This window comes from Theropithecus gelada, chromosome 15, assembly GCF_003255815.1.
Source record: "Theropithecus gelada isolate Dixy chromosome 15, Tgel_1.0, whole genome shotgun sequence".
In the NCBI taxonomy this organism is placed as follows: Eukaryota; Metazoa; Chordata; class Mammalia; order Primates; family Cercopithecidae; genus Theropithecus; species Theropithecus gelada.
The window spans coordinates 8,912,152-8,936,987 of NC_037683.1; the positions used below are offsets into that span (position 1 = coordinate 8,912,152).

Consider the following 24,836-nt stretch of genomic DNA (forward strand, 5'->3'; position numbering starts at 1 on the left):
TATGCCTGTAATCCCAGCACTTTGGGAGGCCGAGGCGGGTGGATTGCTTGAGGTCAGGAGTTTGAGACCAGCCTGGCCAACATGGTGAAACCCCATCTCCACTAAAAATACAAAAATTAGCTGGGCTTGGTGGTGCACATCTGTAATCCCAGCTACTTTGGAGGCTGAGGCAGGAGAATCGCTTGAACCCAGGAGGCGGAGGTTACAGTGAGCTGAGAACGTGCCACTGCACACCAGCCTGCGTGACAGACGAGACTCAGTCTAAAAAAAAAAAAAAAAAAAAAAAAGGCCGGGCGTGGTGGTTCACGCCTGTAATCCTAGCACTTTGGGAGGCCAAGGTGGGCAGATCATGAGGTCAGGAGATCAAGACCATCCTGGCTAACACGGTGAAACCCTGTCTCTACTAAAAATACAAAAAACTAGCTGGACATGGTGGCATGCACCTCTAATCCCGCGTACTGGGGAGACTGAGGCAGGAGAATGGCGTGAACCCAGGAGGTGGAGCTTGCAGTGAGCCTAGTTTGTGCCACCGTACTCCAGGCTGGGCCACAGAGCAAGAATCTGTCTCAAAAAAAAAAAAAAAAAGAATGTTAAGAATGTTAATCCTAATATAGCTATATAGCTATAATTTATATTCTTCTCGATTCTCCATTTAATATTGTAAGCATTTTCCATGTTTTTACCTGCAAAAGTATATGTTTTTGTTTGTAGATTTTTTTTTTTAGGGAGGGGGCCGGCTCTGTTGCCCAGGCTGGTCTTGAACTCCTGGGCTCAAGCAGTCTTCCCACGTCAGCCTTTCAAAGTGCTGGGATTATAGGAGTGAGGCATTGTGCCTAGCCAAAAGTGTAGTTTAAATAATTGGAATTTTACCAAAGTTATTGGAAGAGAAGTTAAAAAAGAAAGAAAAAATATTTGGAATTTTAGTAGCTGTGCATTATTGTAACAAAGTTATAATTTGCCTTACTAATTCTGTATTGTTTGATTTATAGGCTATTATCAGTTTTTGACTCATTTACTTAGTTGTATAAACAATACAGTAGAAAACTCTTTACTTCCAAAGCTGTTTGCATTGTGTATGGGTTGAGATTATTTCCCCAAACTAAATTCTCAGAAGTGAGACTGTGAGGTCAAAGCATATGTGATTAAACATACATGATTTATGGTTCTTGATAAGACTCTGATAACTTATGTTCAGAGAATTATAATAGAATTACAGATAGAATTATCGATAGATTTATAGACTTACAGATAGATTTCCAAATGTCACTGAAATGATAAACATGGGTGTGAATCAGCTTATCTGAGATGTGGGTAATTCAGAGTTGATGACACATATATTCCTCCATAAGAACTACTGTAAATGTACTCTTACCAGCAACTTTTGAACATTGAGTCAAGTTATTGAAGAAAAGAGTTTTAGAGGTTGTTTGGTGTAGCTCCAGCCTTTGAGTATGTCTAGGCTTTTCCACAGTGATTACCACTAATCATATATGAGAAATTTGTGAAGATTTGTAGCCCCAGAAGGAGAACCAGGAGGTTCTTGCCAACATTTTCTGGAATTCCAAGAAAACTTCTCCCTGCAGGTGGAAAATATGGTTCATTACTCACTAAGTGTTGGCCAGAAGCAGAATCACTTTTTGGCAGTAGTTATCTGAAGAGTTCTAGAGGAAACAATTATACAGTACTTTCAGTGACTCACGAAAATGTTTCTAAACCTCAGACCTGCATGCTTACAGACCCCACATTACTTAGAATTGACTATTTAAAACTTTTCCCGAGGTTTCTGAAACGTTTGAAAATGGATACTGCACTAAAGCCTATAACATTCTTTTTAAAGTTAGATGTTGAGTAGGTCCTGTTTGTGGACCTTATGAAGGGGCTTAATTTCCTATAAGCCAGTTCTGCAGCATGGACTGACTCCAATACATTTAGGAAAACAAAAATGTTGTTATAAGAGACAACAGCAAATACGTAAAGCTTAGCATGAAGGAAAGCAAAAACAAAAGGAGTTTGTGTATATAATCTAGCTATTTACAAGTCCATTTCTGATTTTTTCTTTTCTTTTTTTCTTTTTTTTTTTTTGAGACGGAGTTTCGCTCTTGTTGCCCAGGCTGGAGTGCAATGGTGCAATCTCGGCTCACCGCAACCTCTGCCTCCCAGGGTCAAGCAATTTTCCTGCCTCAGCCTCCCACATAGCTGGGATTACAAGCACCCACCACCACACCTAGCTAATTTTTGTATTTTTAGTAGAGACGAGGTTTCACCATGTTGACCAGGCTGGTCTCAAACTCCTCACCTCAGGTGATCTGCCCACCTCGGCCTCCCAAAGTGCTGGGATTACAGGCATGAGCCACTGCGCCCAGCCATCTTCTTTGTTTTGAAAGAACATGTAAAAGTGGCATTCTGTTCATTAAGAATGGGCCCTTTCACCACTGTGGTTGTTCCACCTGCAAAACCACTGGTCTGGTGAGCCAAAAAAAAAATAAATTTTTTCTTCCAGCTACCTGAAAGGCTGAGGCAGGAGGACTGCTCACGGCCAGGAGTTCAAGACCAGCCTGGACAACATAGTGAGACCCACCCCCTGAATCTCAAAAAAAAAAATTTCTTTTAAAATTTTATCTTTTATGGGATAACATACTTAGTCAACAGGACACTTAAATTCTTTTCTTGATTTCATGGGCTTGAAATGTGATCTTGGATTTTGTGTTTCTCCTTTGTAAGCTGGAATTAATGATACTTTCTTTTTCTTCTGGGAATTGTGAGAATTACTTGACTCATGCTTTGTATCTCACATGATTCTTGTTCGGCCACCTGTTTGACATCTCTCCTTAGATGCCTAATACAGCATCACCATTGCACCTTTGTCAGCAGAGGCCTGGAGTCCAGCAAGTGTGAATGATGGCTCCAGAGTGGTGTACTGCAGTGACCCTGTTAACCTACCCCAAAACAAACTTTTTATTTATTTATTTATTTATTTATTTATTTATTTATTTATTTATTTTTTGAGACAGAGTCTCACTCTGTCACCCAGGCTGGAGTGCAGTGGTATGATCTCGGCTCACTGCAACCTCCGCCTCCCAGGTTCAAGCCATTCTCCTGCCTCAGCCTCCCAAGTAGCTGGGATCACAGGCATGCGCCTCCATGGCCGGCTAATTTTTGTATTTGTAATAGAGATGGGATTTTGCCGTATTGGCCAGGCTGGTCCCAGAGTCCTGTCCTTAGGTGATCTGCCTGCCTCCGCCTCCCATAGTGCTGGGATCACAGGCGTGAGCTACTGCGCCTGGCCCCAAAACAAACTTCTGATCCCGCAAAGTCCTTATCCCTGTTCCATTCCAGTCTGCACTCCCTCCAGTTCTCAAAAAATGGGACACCTTTTCTTAAACTCAGGTGCTCTGGCCAAACACATAGTCACCCAGGGCTTTTCTCTTTTCTCTTACACTCCATCTCTTATCTGTTAACAAGTCTAGTTGGCTCTGTCTTCGGTAAATGTTCTGAGTCCAAACACTTCTCACACCTCTTCCACATCTATCCCTAGTCCTTTGCCTCATTATCTGTCATCCGGAGGACTCTGCTGAGCCTCCTAATTCATTTATCTGCTTCCGTGCTCACCCTGTGGCCAGTGGTCCAGCTGCCCATCTCCATCTCAGAGCCAACACCACCAGCTCTCCCTTAGAGAGAGTGCAAGTGTAGCAGCCTCCCCCTGAGCCAGCTTGACCTTGGAATAATGTAGATCAGGCCATGTCACTTCCTTTCTTTTCTTTCTTTCTTTTCTTTTCTTTTTTTTTTTTTTTTTTTGGTTGTTGTTGTTGAGATGGAGTCTTGCTCTATCACCCAGACTTGGAATGCAGTGACGCAATCTCAGCTCACTGCAACCTCCGTCTTCCAGGTTCAAGCAATTCTCCTGCCTCAGCCTCCCAAGTAGCTGGGATTACAGGTGTGTGCCACTATGCCCCGTTAATTTTTTTTGTATTTTTAGTAGAGATGGCATTTCACCATGTTAGCCAGGCTGATCTTGAACTCCTGACCTCAAATGATCCACCCATCTCAACCTCCCAAAGTGCTGGGATTACAGGCGTGAGCCACTGCGTCCGGCTGTCACTTCCTTTCTTAAATCTTCCAACATGGCCGGGCGCGGTGGCTCAACCCTGTAATCCCAGCACTTTGGGAGGCCGAGGCGGGTGGATCACGAGGTCAGGAGATCGAGACCATCCTGGCTAACATGGTGAAACCTCATCTCTACTAAAAATACAAAAAACTAGCCGGGCGTGGTGGCGGGCGCCTGTAGTCCCAGCTACTCGGAGGCTGAGGCAGGAGAATGGCGTAAACCCGGGAGGCAGAGCTTGCAGTGAGCCGAGATCGCGCCACTGCACTCCAGCCTGGGTGACACAGTGAGACTCCGTCTCAAAAAAAAAAAAAAAAAAAAAAAAAAAAAAATCTTCCAACATACTTACTGTGGCTGGCAAGGCTGTCCATGGTCAAGCCCCTGCCTGCCCTCCGGCCCTGTCCCCTTTACCTTGGTCTAGTGGCACTGGCATCTAGCTGTTCCTCAAACAGGGCAAGCCCCTTCACACTCAGAGCATCTGCACTTGCTCTGCCTGCTGCGTGGAGGGTATTCCCCAGACCCTTGTAAGTTCACTCCCACATTTTATGCAAGTGTCTACTCAAATGTCATCCCAGACTGCCCTTGTCTAAAATAGCTACCTTCACCCACACCCATCCCTCCTTACTCCTTTACCCTGTTTGTCTTACTTCTGGATCCACTCAGTTTCACGTGCACAGGGGACTTGGTTTTATTCACACGGCTTTCCTCCTGCCTGGAGCAGCCCTGTGCACATGTGGGCACGCAGTGAACATGGGATGATCCCCCTAGCACTCCATCTAAAACTCTCTTTGATGGAGATTCTCTGTATTCGGTATTGCAAGTAACAGCTTTATATCCTCAGAAGGGATCAGGCAAGAAAATGAGCCATTCCATGAGAGGAATTAGGATTTCTTGGATTTCCTTCCTTCCTTCCTTCCTTCCTTCCTTCCCCCCTTCCTTCCTTCCTTCCTTCCTTCCTCCCTCCCTTCCTCCCTCCCTTCCCTCCCTTCCTTTCTTCTTTTCTTTTCTCTTTTATTTTATTTTCTTTTTCTTTCTTTCTCTGTGTGTGTGTGTGTTTTGCTTTGCTTTTTTTGTTTTGTTTTGTTTAAGAGAGATGGGGTTTCACCATGTTACCCAGGCTGGTCTCAAACTCCAGTCCTCAAGAGATCCCCCTGCCTCGGCCTCTCAAAGTGCTGGGATTGCAGGCATGAGCCATCACACCCGGCCCAGGGATTCGAATTTCAAGGAATGTGAAGACAGGATTGTTTTGAAAAACAGACAAAAGATCACTGAAGTCTAGGTAAATTGCTGCATGTGGAGCCTTCTGGGTGAGAATAACCGAGGAACAGTGAGCAGAGGAGCACTAGAGAAGTAGGGAGGGAAACTTCTGCTGCTTAGACCTGACCCTGTCCCAGTGCCTCATGCTGCTCAGTGTTAGGGGTGAAGACAAGCAACTGAGCATGACTCTGGGAGGTAGGCATTTAGAAAACTTCGAACACGTTCATTAAGAAGGTATTTTTACTATGGATGAACTTGGAAAAATAAGCCTTGCTAAGTAAAAATAGAATGCGTGTCCCTTAGTGTATGTTTCTGGTTTCTGGTTTGGGTTTTAAGTGGGGTATGAAACACCCACTTGTACAGGACTAAGGCGTTTTGCCATTACGTCACAGGGTCCATAGAAATATCCATACCACTTAGAGTTCTAATTCAGTTAAAACTGGGAATCCTGATTCCGACTGGGAAGCAGCTCGTGTTCAGACCCACTACTATGCTGTGAGTTTATAGGAAACAGAATCTGTCATAGGCATATTTGCTGGAAGCACCCTCTTTCTTTGCCCTTTTCAAGTCTTTTTGTTCCTTTGTTTGCATCTGTGGAATCTGAGTTTTATTTAAAATTCCAGATGGTTGACTGTTCTCAGTTGAGTGTTTATTCTTGTGGTTTTTTCTACTTTTTTTTTTTTTTTGAAAGGGCTGTTCTCACATCAGTACCATATTTTGCTCTTTTAACTGTTAATGGTTTAATATCTATATAAATAGCAAAAATGAGCAGCTGTCGTACCTAATTGCAGTGTGAATACTAAACATTCTCATAGCATTTGTGTGAGTTTGTCTGTTCTGTCTGTGATTTCTTGCAGTTCAGTAAAATTATCTCAAAAGCTTTGCCATTGTCGTTTTTCTTAAAGTTAATGCTTGCTTATTTTAGATTCTCTGTGATTTTTTTTTTTTTTAATCTCAGCCACCTCTGTTCACTGGGAAATTTCTAAAAAAAAAAAATTTGAAGGGTGATTTGAACTATATAGACTTTTATTTCAACTGAAAAGTTGAAAAAAAATAATTAAGTATAGCTGTCACCCCAGATACTATTAGGGTTTGTTTTTGTTTGTTTGTTTAGCTTATTATTATGTTTTAAGAGAAACTAAAAGCATCTCATTACAGCAGAAAGTAAGAAGCATTTCTCTGAGTCTCTAGAGATGGCATTTCCTGTCTCTTTTCTGATAGGAGAGAAGGGAGCTGTGATGACTTCATTCTATGGCTCCAAAAGAAGCACTTTTTATCTTTGTCCAGAGAACAATTCCTCCTTCTTTAGCGCCTGCAGGCACACTTTTTAGACACACACTTGCTCACTGTCCAGAGAAGAAATGTTCTGCCATTGTTGGTAAACAACAAATACATCTGGCAAAGCTGGTTTATTTGTTTAACTTTGTAACTGTTAAAATAGCTCTTCCGGTGAAAGCAGGGAAGATACAGCTAGAAACAAACCCCAGCTATTCAGGTCATGGTAGGCACAGAGCACAAAGGAGGGCTTTTGTTCCCTCCCTTAATTTCCTAAAGGATCCCCCAGCACAGTTTTTTGTATGTTATGGCCCGATAAATGATAGAGGGACAGGTACTGTGAAAAAGACTGGGGCTGGACGTGGTGGCCCATGCCTGTAATCCCAGCACTTTGGGAGGCTGAGGCAGACGTATCACTTGAGGTCAGGGGTTTGAGGATAGCCTGGCCAACATGGTGAAACCCTGTCTCTACTGAAAATGCAAAAATTAGTCAGGCGTAGTGATGCGCACCTGTAGTCCCAGCTACTCAGGAGGCTGAGGCAGGAGAATTGCTTGAACCCAGGAGGCAGAAGTTGCAGTGAGCCGAGATTGTGCCACTGCACTCCAGCATGGGCGACAGAGACTGTGTTTAAAAAAAAAAAAAAAAAAAAAGGCTGGAAGGAAGGAAGATGGGCATCACGCACGATCTCCTAAGCCCCTTGAAATGGTACGATGGTAATTGCAGTTTTCAGGTAGTGGTTTAATAATGCGGGGAGAGGTGTGACTGAGGAGTCTTCATGAGAGATAACTTACCAGTAAATTCAAGGTGCGCACCGTGCCTTAAACACAAATGCATTATTTATTATACATTTGAACTAAGGAGTGGCAAGAGAATTACTCTATGGATTTTTTCAATCAAAATCATCCCTCGTGTTTTTAAAATATGACTTTTTTTTTTTTTTTTTTTAAGACTCTTGTCTTAAGAGAAGATTTCTTTTATATGAAAGTCAGGTGACATGCCCCAGGCAATGCCTGTCATTGTCTGCTGGGCTTCTGTGCATTTCCTCTCTCCACCCACAGCATTTCCCCAGGCTGGAGGGAGCTTTCACTTTGTTAAAACATTCACTTTCAGAATTGCTGGAGAGATAGACGGTCAACCTCGAGTACAACTCTGAATTGGTGCTGGGGTTTTCTCTTTCTTTTTGTGCCTGTCTTTGAATCTCAAAGTAAAACCTTTGGGGGCAGCTGCATCTCTTCAGCAAACTGCATAACTCGGTGCTCCGGCTAGGGAAATGGGGATCCTCCTCTTGGCAGAGAAGTCACCCGATAAAGACTTTCAGGACCAGAGGTGCCTTCCAGAAAGGGCACAGTTGAGCCCAGGTGGTTTGAAATGGACGCTCTGGTCTCCTGGGGAGTCCTCCCTGAAAGTGTGGCTTTCAGAAAACCTACTTGCATTTCCTACACGTTCTCCACCAAGGTCCAGAGTTTCCTTAAGCCTGCCCTCAGCTCTACTTCTTAATTCTCCCACAGCCTGGATCCCTTCTTTTCTGTTCTATCCTTGTGTCCATTACAAGAGTTGAAAAACGAAGCCCCGAAGGGCTCCCCGTGGGTTTGCAGAGACCAAAAAAATGCTGGATAGATAAAACTGACTGCAAAGAGGCGCTTAAAACAGTGAAACTCGACCTCAAAAGAGAGACAAGAAAACATTCCCTTATAAAGGAGCACTGTTCTAAATCTGATGTTGTCTCTGCCTTCCCAGCCTTTCCAGTTGTCAGCCCTCTTTTCTGACTCGGCTAAGTCCTAGGTTCTGACGAGGTGCGGGAAAAGCTCTGAGGTTGTACCTAGCGGACCTCTTTGTTTTTATCCTTCCTTCACCTGACCTTCTCCATAGTGCGCCCCTAACACCAGTGCTTACCTTCTGAGCCAGAAAACAGACAGCACATTCAAACTCAGTAATTGAAGGAAGGTCGGTGATTAAAAGGAGCGTTTACAACATGACGAATAGAGTCTAGGAAAAGCAGTAAGGATGGTGCAGTGCCCTGGAGCTAGTCACATGGGGAGCTGATGTCGCCCCCAGGCCTCACAGGGCTGGAGGAGCCTTCCAGGAATTTCACAGATTAGGAACTCCAGAGATTAGCTGCATGCGGGGCACTTGCCCTTTGGTCCAAGGACCCAGCCAACCTGTATCATCTCAGTGAGGAGAAGCCGCAGGTACAGTTTCCTGCCCTCTGATCACCCAGAACCTCCTTGTGGCAAATCTCATCAGAACCAGAGGGCAAGGGTTCATGAGATCCCTGCATGTCAGTCTCTGGGGACCCAGACAAGGTGGAGAATGTACCTGGGAAATTTGCAGGACATTGACCAAGTCAAGGGTGGTGCAGTGGAAGGATACTAAAAGATTTAGGGGATGGGCACGGTGGCTCACACCTGTAATCCCAGCACTTTGGGAGGCCGAGGCAGGCGGATTACTTGAGGCCAGGGGTTCAAGACCAGCCTGGCCAACATGGTGAAACCCTGTCTCTACTACAAATACAAAAAATTATCTGGGCATGGTGGGTCGCACCTGTAATCCCAGCTACCAGGGAGGCTGAGGCAGGAGAATCACTTGAACCCGGGAGGCAGAGGTCACAGGGAGGCAGACGTCACAGTGAACCGAGATCACGCCACTGCCCTCCAGCCTGGGCAACACAGCAAGACTCCGTCTCAAAAAATAAAAAATATAAAGGATTTAGGGAACTGGTGATTTTAGGTCACTGAACAAAAAAAACAACACCGTTCTCTTAACATTTCTGCATATTTCAGCACTTCCTTCCTTGGGATCTTTGTATTCTTTGGTCTCTTGGCTTTAACTACCCTCTTTATACTGAAGACTCCCAATCCGGTCTTTAGTACAGACCGCTCCCTGAGCTCAGATCCACAAGTCCAAGTACATATTAGTCTCTCTGCTTGGTTTTTTGTTTCTTTGTTTGTTTTTCGGGGTTTTTTCGAGATGGAGTCTGTGTCTGTCACCCAGGCTGGAGTACAATGGTGCCATCTCGGCTCACTGCAACCTCTGCCTCCTGGTTCAAGTGATTCTCCTGCCTCAGCCTCCCGAGTAGCTGGGATTACAGGCATGCGCCACCATGCCTGGCTAATTTTTGTATTTTTAGTAGAGACGGGGTTTCACCATGTTGCCCAGGCTGGTCTCAAACTCCTGACCTTTGGTGGTTCGCTCACCTCGGCCTCCCAAAGTGATGGGATTGCAGGCATGAGCCACCGCGCCCAGCTAGTCTCTCTTCTTGGGAGTCTCATAGAAATATCAGCCTTAATACATGTGAAACTACATGTATGATCTTCCCTCCTCAGACCCACTTCTCTCTGTCTTCCCTCGCCTAAAGCTCAGACTGACAACTTCAGAGTCACCCTGGGCAGCTCATTATTGCACATCTGATCTTATCTCCCAGAAAATCCTGGCGGTTTGGGTGATCAAAAGGCACCCAGAACCTGACCCCTCTCACTGCCTGCACTGCTCCTTACGTACGACTTGTCCAAGTTGCAGTAATCTCCAGGATGTTACAACAGCCTCTCAGCATCTGAATTCTTCCCTTCACAACATCTTAGAGTTACTCATCGACTCTGGTTCATTCAGACAAAAAGGCCTACAAGACCCTATGCAACTCCCTCTTTCTTCTCTGACCTCATATGATATTCTCCCTGAGGCTCCTCCAGATCTAGCCCCCAGGTTAACAGCACGCCAGAGCCTGCCTCAGGGCCTTTGCAGATGGCAAGGAGGGAAATTTATCTTTAGTTTTAAAATAATCTAATAATGAAAACAGCCAGGCACACAAAACACACAAAACTCTTACTCAAGTGTTTGTAGCAGCATTTTTCTTTTTCTTTTGTTTGTTTGTTTGTTTTTTTGCAAGACCGAGTCTTGCTCTGTCGCCCAGGCTGGAGTGCAGTGGTGCGATCTCAGCTCACTGCAACCTCCAGCCCCCTAGGTTTTAAACAATTCTCCTGCCTCAGCCTCCAGAATAGCTGAGATTACAGGTGTGCACCACCACGCCTGGCTAGTTTTTGTATTTTTAGTAGAGACGGGGTTTCACCATGTTGGCCAGGCTGGTCTCGAACTCCTAACTAACCTCATGATCCGCCCACCTCTGCCTCCCAAAGTGCTGGCCCGGCCGCATTTTTCATAATAGCCCAAACCTGGAAGCAACCCAGAAGTCTGTCAGCTGTTGAATGGGTAAACAAAATGTGGGATAGCCACATAATGGAATAATCATTTGGCAATAAACAGGAATGAAGTACTGATACATGTGACAATGTGGACCTTGAAATCATGCGAAGTGGACATTAGGAGATAATGAACACATCCCAGTTACCAAAGGCCTCAGACCGTGTTTCCATTCATAGGAAACATCTAGAATAAACATCCACAGACAGAAACAGGCTGCCTAGGACTGAGGAAGATGGAGGGTGACGGCTAGGGGGTACAGGTTTCTTTTAGGGGTGATGAAAATATTCTAAAATTGGTTGTGTTGATGGTTGTACAGTTTTGTGACTGCTAAAAACCATTGAATTGCTCAGTTTAAATGAGTAAATCAGATAATATCTGAATCCTATCCCAAAGCAGTTAAAAAAGATGATCAAAGTGATTGCTGTCTTAATAAAACATTCCTGTCGTTTTTCCAAGTGGCATATATGTCTTCACATTTTATTTTATTTTATTTATTTATTATTTATTTTTTGAGATGGAGTCTTGCTCTGTAGCCCAGAGCTGGAGTGCAGTGGCACGATCTTGGCTCACTGCAACCTCTGCCCCCCGGGTTCAAGCAATTCTCCTGCCTCAACCTCCCAAGTAGCTGGGATTACAGGTGCGTACCACTGGCTAATTTTTGTATTTTTAGTAGAGATGGGATTTCACCGTGTTGGCCTGGCTGGTCTCGAACTCCCGACCTCATGATCTGCCCACTTCAGCCTCCCAAAGTGCTGGGATTACAGGCGTTAGCCACCGTCCAGCCTATTTTATTTTTTTGAGATGGGGTCTCATTCTGTCACTCAGGCTGGAGTGCGGTGGCACGATCATAGCTCACTGCAGCCTCAACCTCCCAGGCTTAGGTGAGCCTCCAACCTCAGCCTCCCAAGTAACTGACTTCAGGCGTGGGCACTACCATGCCTGGCCAGTCTTCAAATTTTATACAGTTGTACCTAGAGCTGTAAAGGGAACTCTGTGACTGCTTTTTTTTCCCCCAAGTGAAACTTGTTTCATCTGTGATGACTACTCTTGTTTTCATTTCCGCATTAAACTTTTTATTCCCTTTTTCTTTTTCTTTTTTTTTTTTTTTTTTAGGCAGGGTTTCACTGTGTCATCCAGGCTGGAGTACAGTGGCGCAATCACAGCTCGATGTGGCAGTTTCAACCTCCCTGGACTTAGGTGATCCTCCCACCTCAGCCTCCAGAGTAGCTGGGACTATCGGTGTGTGCCACCACATCCCGCTAATTTTTCTATTTTTTGTAGAGAGGGGGGTCTCACTGTGTTGCCCAGGCTGTCTCGAACTCCTTCGCTCAAGTGATTCTCCTGCCTCAGCCTCCCAGAGTTCTGGGATTACAGATGTGAGCCACTGCACCCGGCTACCCCTTTAAACTCTTAAATTTATCTGGAGCATACATACTAGAGGTTCAATATTTAGATGTTGTTGAAGTGGATGAAAATGTTTCCTCCTGGGTTCGTAAGAGAAGCAGAGGGTACTAATCGCCGTGTGTTTCCCCTTTGCAGAACTTTCACGATGGCCGGAAAGCACAGCAGCACATCGAGACTTGCTGGAAGCAGCTTGAATCCGTAAGTGAACAATGCACAGCAAAATAAATGGCTTTATAGATTTTTTTTTTCTTTTTTTGAGACGGAGCCTCCCTCTGTTGCCCAGGCTGGAGTGCAATGGCGCGATCTTGGCTCACTGCAACCTCCACTTCCCGGGTTCAAGTGATTCTCCTGCCTCAGCCTCCCAAGTAGCTGAGATTACAGGCACATGCCACCGCGCCCAGCTAATTTTTGTATTTTTGGTAGAGATGGGGTTTTGTCATGTTGGCCAGGGTGGTCTTGAACTCCTGTCCTGAAGTGATTCGCCCACCTCGGCCTCCCAAAGTTCTAGGATTACAGGCGTGAGCCACTGTGCCCAGCCTAAGAAATGTCTTTATAGATTTTCCAATTTCAATTTAATGTAAGCTTGAATCAATGAATAAGTAAAAAACATGCACACACACACACTAACGAAACACCTTTATAGATTTTTCTCGTTTGTTTCTAGAACCACTATCTAAAGTTGAGCCAAAAGGGCTCAAGTTGAGTATTTTTCTAAAAGTCACGTGGAAATAATAAAGATTAGACAGTTTTGATAGAAACAAATGCAGATTTTAAAATAACTTCTGGAAATTATGACATATAAAAAAATAAATTCAGAGAAGTTCTTGGGCCAGACATGTTGGCTCACGCCTATAATCCCAGCAATTTGGGAGGCAGAGGCGGGAGGATCGCTTGAGCTCAGAAGTTCAAGACCAGCATGGGCGACATGACAAAACCTAGTCTCTACAAGAAATGCAAAAGTTAGCCGGGCATGGTGGTGCGTGCCTGTAGTCACAACAGCTAGTGAGGCTGAGGTGGGAGGATCACCTGAGCCAGGAAGGTCAAGGCTGTGGTGAGCCAAGATGGTGCCACTGCACTGCAGCCTGGGTGACAAAGTGAGACCCTCACTCAAGAAAAAAAAAAAAAGAAGAAGAAAAAGAACAATGCTCTTTGGGAGCTTTAGATAAAATTACGTCTTCTCGTAGGACTCTTGTGGTTTCATAATTATTTTCCTCTGATTATAGAGTAAAAGGCGATTTGAACGCGATTGCAAAGAGGCGGACAGGGCGCAGCAGTACTTTGAGAAAATGGATGCTGACATCAATGTCACAAAAGCGGATGTTGAAAAGGTGAGATGAAAGCTCAAGTGTGGGCCAGGCACAGTGGCTCTCACCTGTAATCCCAGCACTTTGGGAGGCTGAGGTGAGCAGATCATCTGAGGCCAGGAGTTCGAGACCAGCCTGGCCAAGATGGTGAAACCCCATCTCTACTAAAAACACAAAAATTAGCCGAGTGCGGTGGCAGGCACCTATAATCGCAGCTACTAGGGAGGCTGAGGCAGGAGAATCGCTTGAGCCTGGGAGGCGTTGGCTGCAGTGAGCCAAGATCACACCACTGCACTCCAGCGTGGGTAATAAGAGCGAAACTATCTCCAAAAAAAAAAGAAAAAGGAGAGTTCAAGTGTGTCTTTCATTTCCCCTGTGAGTGTTCATCACTGACTGCCCATCCCCAGGTTCCCATTTCTGATGTAGCCACAGAAGGCACTACACGGGGAATCATTTTCGTTTTGTGTCAACCTTTGTGGGGACCAGAAGCTCAAGTGTGGGGAATCTTCGGTGTTAGGATTTGAGGCGTTTATCTGGTGAGTCACCAGGGCGATAAAGTGGAGACTTAGACCATGAGCAATCTGGGAACAACGTTCCAGAAGGTTGTGGCTGTTAATGGCTTTTCAAAGAGAAAGTCAATTTCTTGAGAGCCGGAGGAGACAGGACAGGGCCATCTGGAAGAGCTTGGCTGCTTATAATGGTTTCTTTAGAGCGAGAGTCTCACTGCTTGTCTGACTTCTAATTGATTCCTCCTGGTTGATAACAGTGAGGTTGTCATTGAAGGCTTGCATATTTCAGTCGTCTCAAGAGCTTTTCTCTAAATGGACTTGTATTGCCAATTAGAAATATTATAAAACATATACTGTTTCTCACTGTGGCTCAATATGTGTTTTTTCCCTAGAAGCTGAATTTTATTTTTATAAAAGTCATCAATACAGTGTAAACAAAATTAGGCTTTTACATAACAGGGATTCATTCGTGATACCCATGGCTGTTCGGGCATTCGTAGCCTCATGCTGTATGTGGGTGAAAGCACTAAGTTTTCATAGATTTGTTGTTGAGCTTTTGACAGATCAGTTAGAGATGAGTTTAGTTGGGAAATGGTGTGAATTATTATTTGCCCAATTCTGCCAAATTCCTTGCTTAAAGACTAGGTATACATTAGTATTAGTATGTCTTTCTCTAAAATTATTGAATATATTAAAATACATATTCTTGCCAGGTGCTGTGGCACACGCCCCTAGACTCAGCTACTCAGGAGGCTGAAGCAAGAGGATTGCTTGAGCCCAAGAGTTCAAGTCCAGACTGGGCAACGTAACGAGACCCATCTCAGGGGAAGGGAAGAGTTCTCAATATCTGTATTTGATCTCAAAGTGGAGATACTTACTTTACCAAAAGACATTAATTTGCTGCTAAAGTTAAATATTTAAAATGTTATTCAATTAAAATAAGTTAGATTAGCCCAAAGTTTAAAAAGATATTTTATGTTGAGTGAGGTAAATCAGTGTATCTTTCATATATATATATATGTACGTGTGTGTGTGCTAAAAGAAGTATATATGTATATATTTAAGAGATAGTGAGATACGGTCTCTATTTTTATTTTATTTTTTATGTTTATTTATTTTTATGTTTAATTTTATTATTTTTTTGAGATGGAGTCTCGCTCTGTCGCTCAGGCTGGAGTGCAGTGGTGTGATCTTAGCTCACAACAACCTCTACCTTCAGGGCTCAAGTGATCCTCCTGCCTTAGCCTCCAGAGTAGCTGGGACTACAGGAGCCCACCATACCCTGCTAATGACCCTGTCTCTAAATTAATAATTTTTTTTTTTTGTGGGGTGTGTTGGCTCATGCCTGTAATCCCAGCACTTTGGGAGGCCAAGGTGAGCAGATTGTTTGAGTCCAGGAGTTCAAGTCCAGCCTGGGCAACATGGTGAGACCCTGCCTCTACAAAAAATACAGAAAAATTAGTGGGGCATGGTGGCCCATGTCTGTGGTCCCCAGCTACTCCAGAGGCCAAGGTGGGAGGATCGCTTGGTCCTGGGAGGCAGAGTTTGCAGTAAACCACAGTCCTGCTGCTGCACTCCAGCCTGGATGACAGAGCCAGACCCTGTCTCAAAAAAAAGCACTCGGCCTCTAAACTGTCATTTCGTTTGTGTTCTGTTTTTTTCTGTAGAGATGGTCATAGCAGCAGCAAGTAATGATACTTGCATTTCTTTTCCAATCTTCATGCCTTTTGTTTATTTTTTCTTATCTTAATTCTGCTGGTTATGCCCTCTGTTCTGCTGAGTCATCATTGTGGACTTCCTCAGCTTGTTTCTGATTGCAAAGAGAGGGCTTCAAAAGGTTCCCCATTAAGAATGATTCTTTTTTTTTTTTTTTTGAGATGAAGTTTTACTCTTGTTGCCCAGGCTGGAGTGCAATAGCACAATCTCAGCTCACTACAACCTCCACCTCCTGGGTTCAAGCGATTCTCCTGCTTCAGCCTCCCAAGTTGCTGGGATTACAGGCATCACCACACCCAGCTAATTTTTTGTGTTGTTGGTAGAGATGGGGTCTCACCATGTTGTCCAGGCTGGTCTCAAACTCCTGACCTCAGGTGATCCACCCGCCTCGGCCTCCCGAAGTGCTGGGATTACAGGCGTGAGCCACTGCGCCCAGCCAAGAATGATTTTAATATACTCTTTATTGGTTAAACAATTTTCCTTTTCCTGTGTTGCCAAGAGCTTTTTTTTAAGCTTGACTTATTATTGAATATCATTAAATATTTGTTCTGCTTCTTTTAATTCATTAACGTAGTCAATTACATTAATCAATTTTTTTTACATTGAGCCAAATTAGTGTTCCTGGGACAAATTCAACTAGATTATGATGTATTATGTTTTTATGCGTAGCTGAATTTGTTAATATTTTATTTAAGATTTTTCATTGAAATGGTCTGTATTCGTTGAAGTTGGTCTATAATTTTCCTTTCTTGTCTGTTCTACTTTGCATTACTTACGAGTTTTGGAGTGTTTACTCTTGTTTCTGAAATAATATATGTAAAATTAAATTTGCTATCCCTTAAATGTTTGATGATACTTCTTTGCGTAAATCAGTTAAAATTCCATATTTTATTGTCTACTTCTGGGTTAATCCTAGTGGGTTATCTTTTTGTAGCAATATATCCGTTTCATCATAAATTTTCAAATTTATTGGCAAAAAGTTGCCCATAATATGTTCTCACCTTAATTTTTGCTGCATATGTTATATCTCCCCTATTTACTCCTAATACTTTTTTAATATTTTTTCTTTTTTTCTGGACATGTTTTTTAATAAATTATTTATGCTTATTTTATTATATTACTATTTTTTATATAGAGAGATGGAATCTCACTATGTTGCCCAGGCTGGCCTAAGCCTCAGCCTCCTAAAGTATTAGGATTGTGGGCATGAACCACTGTGCCCAGCCTTAAAATCATTGTTACTAGTATCAGATTTCATCTTTGTGGAGCCTCCCTTTTCTATTTTTATTTTCTATTTTATTTAACTTCTTCCTCCACCACCCCCATTCCCCTCCTTCTTCTTCTATCATTACCTTTGGATTTATTCCATTACCCTTTTAAAAAGTTCTTTCTTTAGATGCTTACTTCAGTCTTTCTTCTTTTCCAGTATAAACATTAAGATTATAGACTTCCCACTTAAGTACTGTTTTCTCTGTTTCCCACATATTTTGGTATGTGGTATTATTAATGATGTCCATTTCCAGATATTTGTCCTTTCTTTTACAGTTTAATCTCTCACCTATGATTAATTTAGAGGCATGGTTTTAAATTTCCAAACACATGGCATATTTCAACTTTTGTTACAGATTTTTATTTATTCATTTATTTATTTTTTTAATTTTTTTTTTTTTTTTTTTTTTTTCCTGAGACGTAGTCTCATTCTGTCATCCAGGCTGGAGTGCAATGGCACTATCTCGGTTCCCTGCAACCTCTGCCTCCCCGGTTCAAGCAATTCTCCTGCCCCAGCCTCCCTAGTCCTGGGATTACAGATGTGCGCCACCACATCCGGATAAATTTTTGTGTGTATTTTTAGGGGAGACAGGGTCTTACCATGTTGGCCATGCTGGTCTCAAACTCCTAACCTCAAGTGATCCGCCCGACTCAGCCTCCCAAAGTGCTGGGATTATAGGCGTGAGCCACCACGCCTGGCAAGATTTCTGACTAAATTGCATTATGGTCCTGGGAAATCTGTATGAGTTTGAGTCTTCTCTGTTTGTTGAGATTGGTTTTACAGCCTAGTACACAGTCAGTTCTTATAAATATTCTTTAAATGATTGAAAATAATGTATATTCTCTAGTTTTTTTGTTTGTTTTTTGTTTGTTCGTTTGTTTTTGTTTTTGTTTTTGAGACAGTCTCGCTCTGTCTGTTGCCCAGGCTGGAGTGCAGTGGCGCGATCTCAGCTCACTGCAAACTCCGCCTCCCGGGTTCACGCCATTCTCCTCCCTTAGCCTCCCGAGTAGCTGGGACTACAGGCGCCCGCCACCACGCCCGGCTAATTTTTTTTATTTTTAGTAGAGACGGGGTTTCACTGTGTTAGCCAGGATGGTCTTGATCTCCTGACCTTGTGATCTACCCGCCTTGGCCTCCCAAAGTACTGGGATTACAGGTGTGAGCCACTGCGCCCGGCATTCTCTAGTATTTTTATTAGGCCAAACTTATTGTTTTATCCAAATATTCCTATCATTAAGGATTTTGTTTTTCAACTTGTTCTAACACTTTCTGAGGAAAATATGTAATATCCTTGTGTCTTAATTTCCTTGTCCATAAAATAGGGACACTGAGGAACAGGATAGATACGAATATTAACTGAGTTAATATGTAAAAGATGCACAAAACCATTTATGGGATGTTGCCAGTGATAATGGTGGAGGATTATTGATTTTCTGTCTATTACTGTTTTATTATGGAGTTATTCTATTAAACAAATGAAGTTTAGAATTGTAATATGTTCAGGTGATTTCATTTTTCATCAATGAAAAGTGGCCCTCTTTCCCAGTCAAGCTTAATCCCCTAAAGTCTATTTTACCTGATGTAAACCAGATACCTTTAAGTTAACATTGCCTGGCAGATCTTTCCCATACTTTGACTTTATACTTTTCTTTGTCCTCATATTTATTTATTTATTTATTTTATTTTATTTTATTTTATTTTTTTTTTGAGACGGAGTCTCGCTCTGTCACCCAGGCTGGAGTGCAGTGGCCGGATCTCAGCTCACTGCAAGCTCCGCCTCCCGGGTTCACACCATTCTCCTGCCTCAGCCTCCCGAGTAGCTGGGACTACAGGCGCCTGCCACCTCGCCCAGCTAAGTTTTTGTATTTTTAGTAGAGACGGGGTTTCACTGTGTTAGCCAGGATGGTCTCGATCTCCTGACCTCGTGATCCGCCCGTCTCGGCCTCCCAAAGTGCTGGGATTACAGGCTTGAGCCACCGCGCCCGGCCTGTCCTCATATTTAGATGTGTCTTTTGCAAATGGCATATGGCTGGTTCCTGGGTGTTTTTTTGTTTTTTTTCTTTTTTTTGAGTCTCACTCTGTTACCCAGGCTGGAGTGCAGTGGCATCATCTCCACTCACTGCAACCTCCACCTCCTGGGTTCAAGTGATTCCTCTGCCTCAGCCTCCCAAATAGCTGGGATTAAGGTGCCCGCCACCACACCTGCCTAATTTTCATATTTTTAGTAGAGATGGGGTTTCACCATGTTGGCTAGGCTGGTCTCGAACCCCTGACCTCAGGTGATCCCCCCACCCCAGCCTCCCAAAGTGCTGCGATTACAGGCATGAGCCACCATGCCTGGCCTGTTTTTTGTTTTGTTTTTGGTTTTTGTTTTGAAATAGAGTCTCTCTCTGTTGCCCAGGCTGGAGTGCAGTGGTGCAATCTCAACTCACTGCCACCTCTGCCTCCTGGGTTCAAGCCATTCTCGTGCCTCAGTCTCCTGAGCAGCTGAGATTACAGGTATGAGCCACCACACCCGGCTAATTTTTGACTTTTTAGCAGAGATGGGGTTTCACCATGTTGACCAGGCTGGTCTCGAACTCTTGACCTCAGGTGATCCACCCACCTCGGCCTCCCAAAGTGCTGGGATTACAGGTGTGAGCCACCACGCCCAGCTTTAGTCTGTTTCTCATTCTTTTCAAGATATTGTTCAAGTTCACTGTTACAAGAAAGCTCGCTGTGATTGCTTCCAAACATGAATATGCTGTGTAAAACTGTAGATAGACCAGCAAGGCTTCTGGGTTATACTGAGATAATTACTCCCTATAAGAAGTCATATAAAGCTGGGCGCAGTGGCTCATGCCTATAATCCCAGCCCTTTGGGAGGCCAAGGCGGGAGGATCGCTTGAGCCCAGGAGTTTGAGACAAGCCTGGGCAACATGGTGAGACCTCATCTCTACAAAACCTTTTTAAAAAATTAGCCTAGTATGTAGTCTGGAGGGTGAAATGTGAGGATCACTTGAGCTTGGGAAGCAGAGGTTGCAGTGAGCCAAGATTGCACCACTGCACTCCAGCCTGGGTGGCATAGCAAGATCCTGTCAAATAAATAAATAAATAAATAAATAAATAAATAAATAAATAAAAATTATATAAGAAGGTACAAGTCAGCTGGGCATGATGGCTCATGCCTATCATCCAAGCACTTTGGGAGGCTGAGGCAGGAGGAGTGCTGCAGGCTAGGAGTTCAAGACCAGTCTGGACAACAGAGACCCGGTCTCTACAAAATAATCAAAAAAATTAGACCAGGCATGGTGGCTCATGCATGTAATCCCAGCACTATGGCAGGCTGAGGCAGGCGGATCACCTGAGGTGAGGGGTTTGAGACCAGCCTGGCCAACATGGTGAAACCTCATCTCTACAGAAAATACAAAAATTAGCCAGGCATGGTAGCATGTGCCTGTAATCCCAGCTACTCAAGAATCTCTTGAACCCAGGAGGTGGAGGTTGCAGTGAGCCGAGATCGCACCACTTGTCTCCAGCCTGGGCGACAGAGAGAGACTCCATTTCAAAAAAAAAAAAAAAATTAAAGATGAGCTGAGCATGGTGGTTTGCACCTGTAATCCCAGCTACTTAGGAGGCTGAGGTGGGAGGATCGCTTGAGCTCTGGATGTTGAGGCTGCAGTGAGCAGTGATCGCACCACTTGTCTCCAGCCTGGGTGACAGAGCAAGACTCTGTCTCAAAAAAAAAGAAAAAGGTGGAGGTCGTAGCAGAGAAACCTGTGAGGTTCAGAGCAGACTGTGTGTAATTATGAATGTATGTTTCGTGGATCTTTATCTATGGTGATGGGGGCCTAGACTTAAAGTGGGTTCTCCCAAAGCGGGCATTACCTGGATTCATTACCAAGCTACATTAATGTCAGTTTTCAGCTTAGGGTTTGGAGTCCACACATGTTGTGAATTCTGGCTCTTTGTGATTCAGAAACTTCCAGGACGACTTTTTTCTTTGTTTATCTGCCTGAGGCCAGATCCAAGGCAGTTTTAACTTTTAAAAAGTACACTTGCTGAATCCAAAGGTGATTTTAGGACTTTTAACTTGTGCTGCCAGCACAAGTTAAAAGTTGCTATCCTCAACTGTTTGAATATTTCCAAAGATTTAATACTTTTTCTTACACTGGGAGCATCATTTTGCTATTTTTATGAAAGTGCCACTTACCTCCTCTCCAAGGATATGGTGAATTACCCAATTTTGGCATCACAAATGTTGAAGCTGAGGGAGCAACAGTGTCTAAACATCGAAATTCTTAAGTTATTTTGCTTTGGATTTGACTTGAAACACTGTAATTTCCCAAAACACCCAGTACTTTGACTATTCTATCAGTTTTTTACTTTGTTGCCTATGAAGGCTTATGTCAGTGTCAAGCTAACTGGAGGCAGTTTCAGTTCTTATCATTATTTAATGTCATCTCCCATTATGATTTCTGACAGTCTCTGAATCTAACATAAATGTTTCTTCCCCAGTTCCCGCAAATGATTAAATTATCTAATTGTATTCAAAGCAGCCCATCATCCTTTTTTCTAGCAGTCAGCCACACAGCACTGGGAACGGTAAGCCTGTGCTTACAAAGGCCTTGTTTGTACCAGTGAACTTTGTCTTGTGCTTGATACAGTTGATAGGAACTATAAGCATACGTGCATTTTTTAAACTACCTAGGATCCTGGGTATAAGCCTGATTTTCTTTTCTTTTTGAAAGTTAATGCCCAGATATGGATTGAAACCACATTTTCATTAGCACTGTGTTCACTGTTGTTGTTGTTGTTTTTAACTTTTTATAGTGATCGAGGTTTTGCTATGTTGCCCAGGCTGGCCTCAGACCCTTGGGCTCAAGCTATCCTCGCACCTCTGCTTCCCTAAGTCTGGGGTTGCAGGTGTGAGCCAATGTGCCTGGTCAGCACTGTGTTCAAATCACCTCCATTAGTCCACGTCCACTCTCAGACTTCGGTAAGCTTTTGCATTGTGTTAGATGCCAGCGTGTGGCCAGATGTTTAGTAGTTCCCTTATGAGAGGGTATGTGTCATCCTTAAAACACCCACTTTAAAAGTAAATTTATGTTATAAAGTAGATATAAGAAAAAACTAGCAGTTTTTATCTCTGGGCAAGAGCGCAGATTTGGATGCCATGAGGATGCCATGTTCCTTAGAGAAAAAATGAAGAGAGGAAATCAGCTTAATTGAACGATGTTTGTTGGCAGGGAAAACTCAAGGAACCACGCAGTCTCTTTTTCTTCTTTGACATTTTGCAGCCATCATAGAGTTTTGAACTTGAAGGCTTTGAACGAGCTCCAGTGATTTGGAATTAGTTAATCTGGGTTTGTGAAAGAAGCAGTGTATGTTGGGATAGGTCATCCTGCAGCTCATGACCCCCTGTGTTTCAGCTGAAGGTGAAACAGACTCCCCTGCCACCCTTTCAACGAGGGGGACGAGACAGCCTTACTCTCTGTTTTGGGATATCGAGAGGGAAACTGCAAAGGAACATGGGAAAATTATACCGTGTGCGTCCTACTATTGTAAAAAAAAAATTAATTAATTAATTACACACCAAGATAAAGTATTCTTTGCCATTCTTCTCAGAGGCAATTACTCTTAACCCCTTGAGGTATATCCTTCTGAACCCTTTTAAAACAGCTGTTTTGGGCCAGGCACAGTGACTCATGACTGTAATCCCAGCACTTTGAGAGGCTGAAGCGGGCGGATCACCTGAGGTCAGGAGTTCAAGACCAGCTGGCCAAATGGTGAAACCCCGTCTCTACTAAAAATACAAAATTTAGCTGGGCATGGTGGCACGTGCCTGTAATCCCAGCTATTCGGGAGGCTAAGGCAAGAGAATCGCTTAAACCCAGGAAGTGGAGGTTGCAGTGAGCTGAGATCATGCCATTGCACTCTAGCCTGGGGGACAAGAGCAAAACTCTGTCTCGAAAAAAGAAAATACCAAAAATACAAAAAATTAGCTGAGTGTGGTGGCTCATACCTGTAATCCCAGTTACTCAGGAGGCAGAGATAGAAGAGTCGCTGGAACCTGGGACAAGGAGGTTGCCATGAGCCGAGATCTCGCCACTGCACTCCAGCCTGGGGGACAGAGCAAAAGTCCATCTCAAAAAAAAAAAAAAAAAATTAAAAAAAAAAATCCAAATAGGTGTTTTTTATTAGCAATAGCACGGACAGATAAATTAAATAAAATAGGTATTCTGTTTGTTTGTTTGTTTGTTTGTCGAGACAGGGTCTCTCACTTTGTTGCTCAGGCTGGAGTGCAGCAGTGTGATCACAAGTTATTGCATCCTCAACCTCGTGGATTCAAGTGATCCTCCTGCCTCAGCCTCCAAGTAGCTGGGACCACAGGGGCATGCTACCACGCACAGCTAATTTTTTTCTTTTTTCTTTGGTAGAGATGGGGTCTCCCTATGTGTTCCCAGGCTGGTCTTGAACTCCTAGCCTCAAGTGATCCTCCTGCTGCAGCTTCACAAAGTGCTGAGATTATAGGTTTGAGCCACCACACCTGTCCCCGCTTTTTTTTTTTTTTTTTTTTTTTTTAATTTAAGGGAATTCTGGTAGAATTCTGACTTCATGGTCTTATTCTCATCTTTTAAAAAATGTAGCTCAGCCAGGCTCAGTGGCTCACTCCTGTAATTCCAGCACTTTGGGAGGCTGAGGTGGGCAGATTACCTGAGGTTGGGAGTTGGAGACCAGCCGGACCAAATAGAGAAACCCCATCTCTATTAAAAATACAAAATTAGCCGGATGTGGTGGCGCATGCCTGTAATGTCAGCTTCTCGGGAGGCTGAGGCGGAAGAATGGCTTGAACCGGGGCGGCAGAGGTTGCAGTGAGCCAAGATCGCGCCATTTTACTCCAGCCAGGGCAACAAGAGCAAAACTCCACCTCAGGAAAAAAAAAAAAAAAAGTAACTCATTGGTGGAATTCCTAAGTCGTGAAGTATTCACATGTATCCATTCATTCCCTTGCCCGTTGTTCACTGACTATCTGCTGATAAGGTATGCGGATATAGAGACCAGCACATAATCACACAATCCTTGACTGAGGAACTTGCCTTTTGTTTTTTCTTTTGTTTTTTCTTTTTTTTTTTCTTTTTTTTTTGAGACGAAGTTTTACTCTTGTTGCCCAGGCTGGAGTGCAGTGGTGCAATCTCTGCTCACTGCAACCTCTGCCTCCTGGGTTCAAGCATTTCTCCTGCCTCAGCCTCCCAAACAGCTAAGATTACAGGCGCCCGCCACCCCACGCAGCTAATTTTTGTATTTTAGTAGAGACGGGATTTCACCATGTCGGTCAGGCTGGTCTCGATCTCCTGACCTTAGGTGATCCACTCACCTTGGCCTCCCAAAGTGCTGGGATTACAGGTGTGAGCCACTGCGCCTAGCCTGTTTTCTTTCTAATGTTTGGTTTACTGTATTGGGAATTTTCCCACTTGCCCACCCAAACAACTCTTGAATGGCATTCTGGTGACAAAAGACTTTAAAATCACGGTTTGCCTGTCACTCTGCTTTGAAATAACACCATGCAAAACAAACTTGGATGAGAGGCTACACCTAATCTTTGTGTTCCAATAGTGCAGCAATGGGTTTAGTGTGGTATTGGGATGAAAAAGGAAAAGGTTATCAAAATGAGTGGAATGTGAACTAATATTTCTGAACAGAGAGAACAGTGTTTTCTAAATGCATGCATTAAACTGAGTTCATCCATGTCAGGCAATGAATAATTCCCTTTCTCTAATTCTCCCTTGCCTTGTGACTGTTGGCTCTTACATAATTTCTA

The 24,836-nt window shown here is 43.6% G+C and overlaps 1 protein-coding gene across 10 annotated transcripts in view; it reads left to right on the plus strand.

Annotated features, from left to right (window-relative positions):
- Positions 1 to 24,836, plus strand: part of FNBP1 (formin binding protein 1) — a 161,705-nt gene that overhangs the window by 77,758 nt on the left and 59,111 nt on the right. For all 10 annotated transcript variants that reach the window (XM_025360746.1, XM_025360747.1, XM_025360750.1 and 7 more), the window contains exons 5-6: positions 12,372 to 12,434; positions 13,460 to 13,564. In XM_025360746.1, coding sequence (XP_025216531.1) covers positions 12,372 to 12,434; positions 13,460 to 13,564 — 168 coding nt within the window. The remainder of the gene's footprint in view (positions 1 to 12,371; positions 12,435 to 13,459; positions 13,565 to 24,836) is intronic.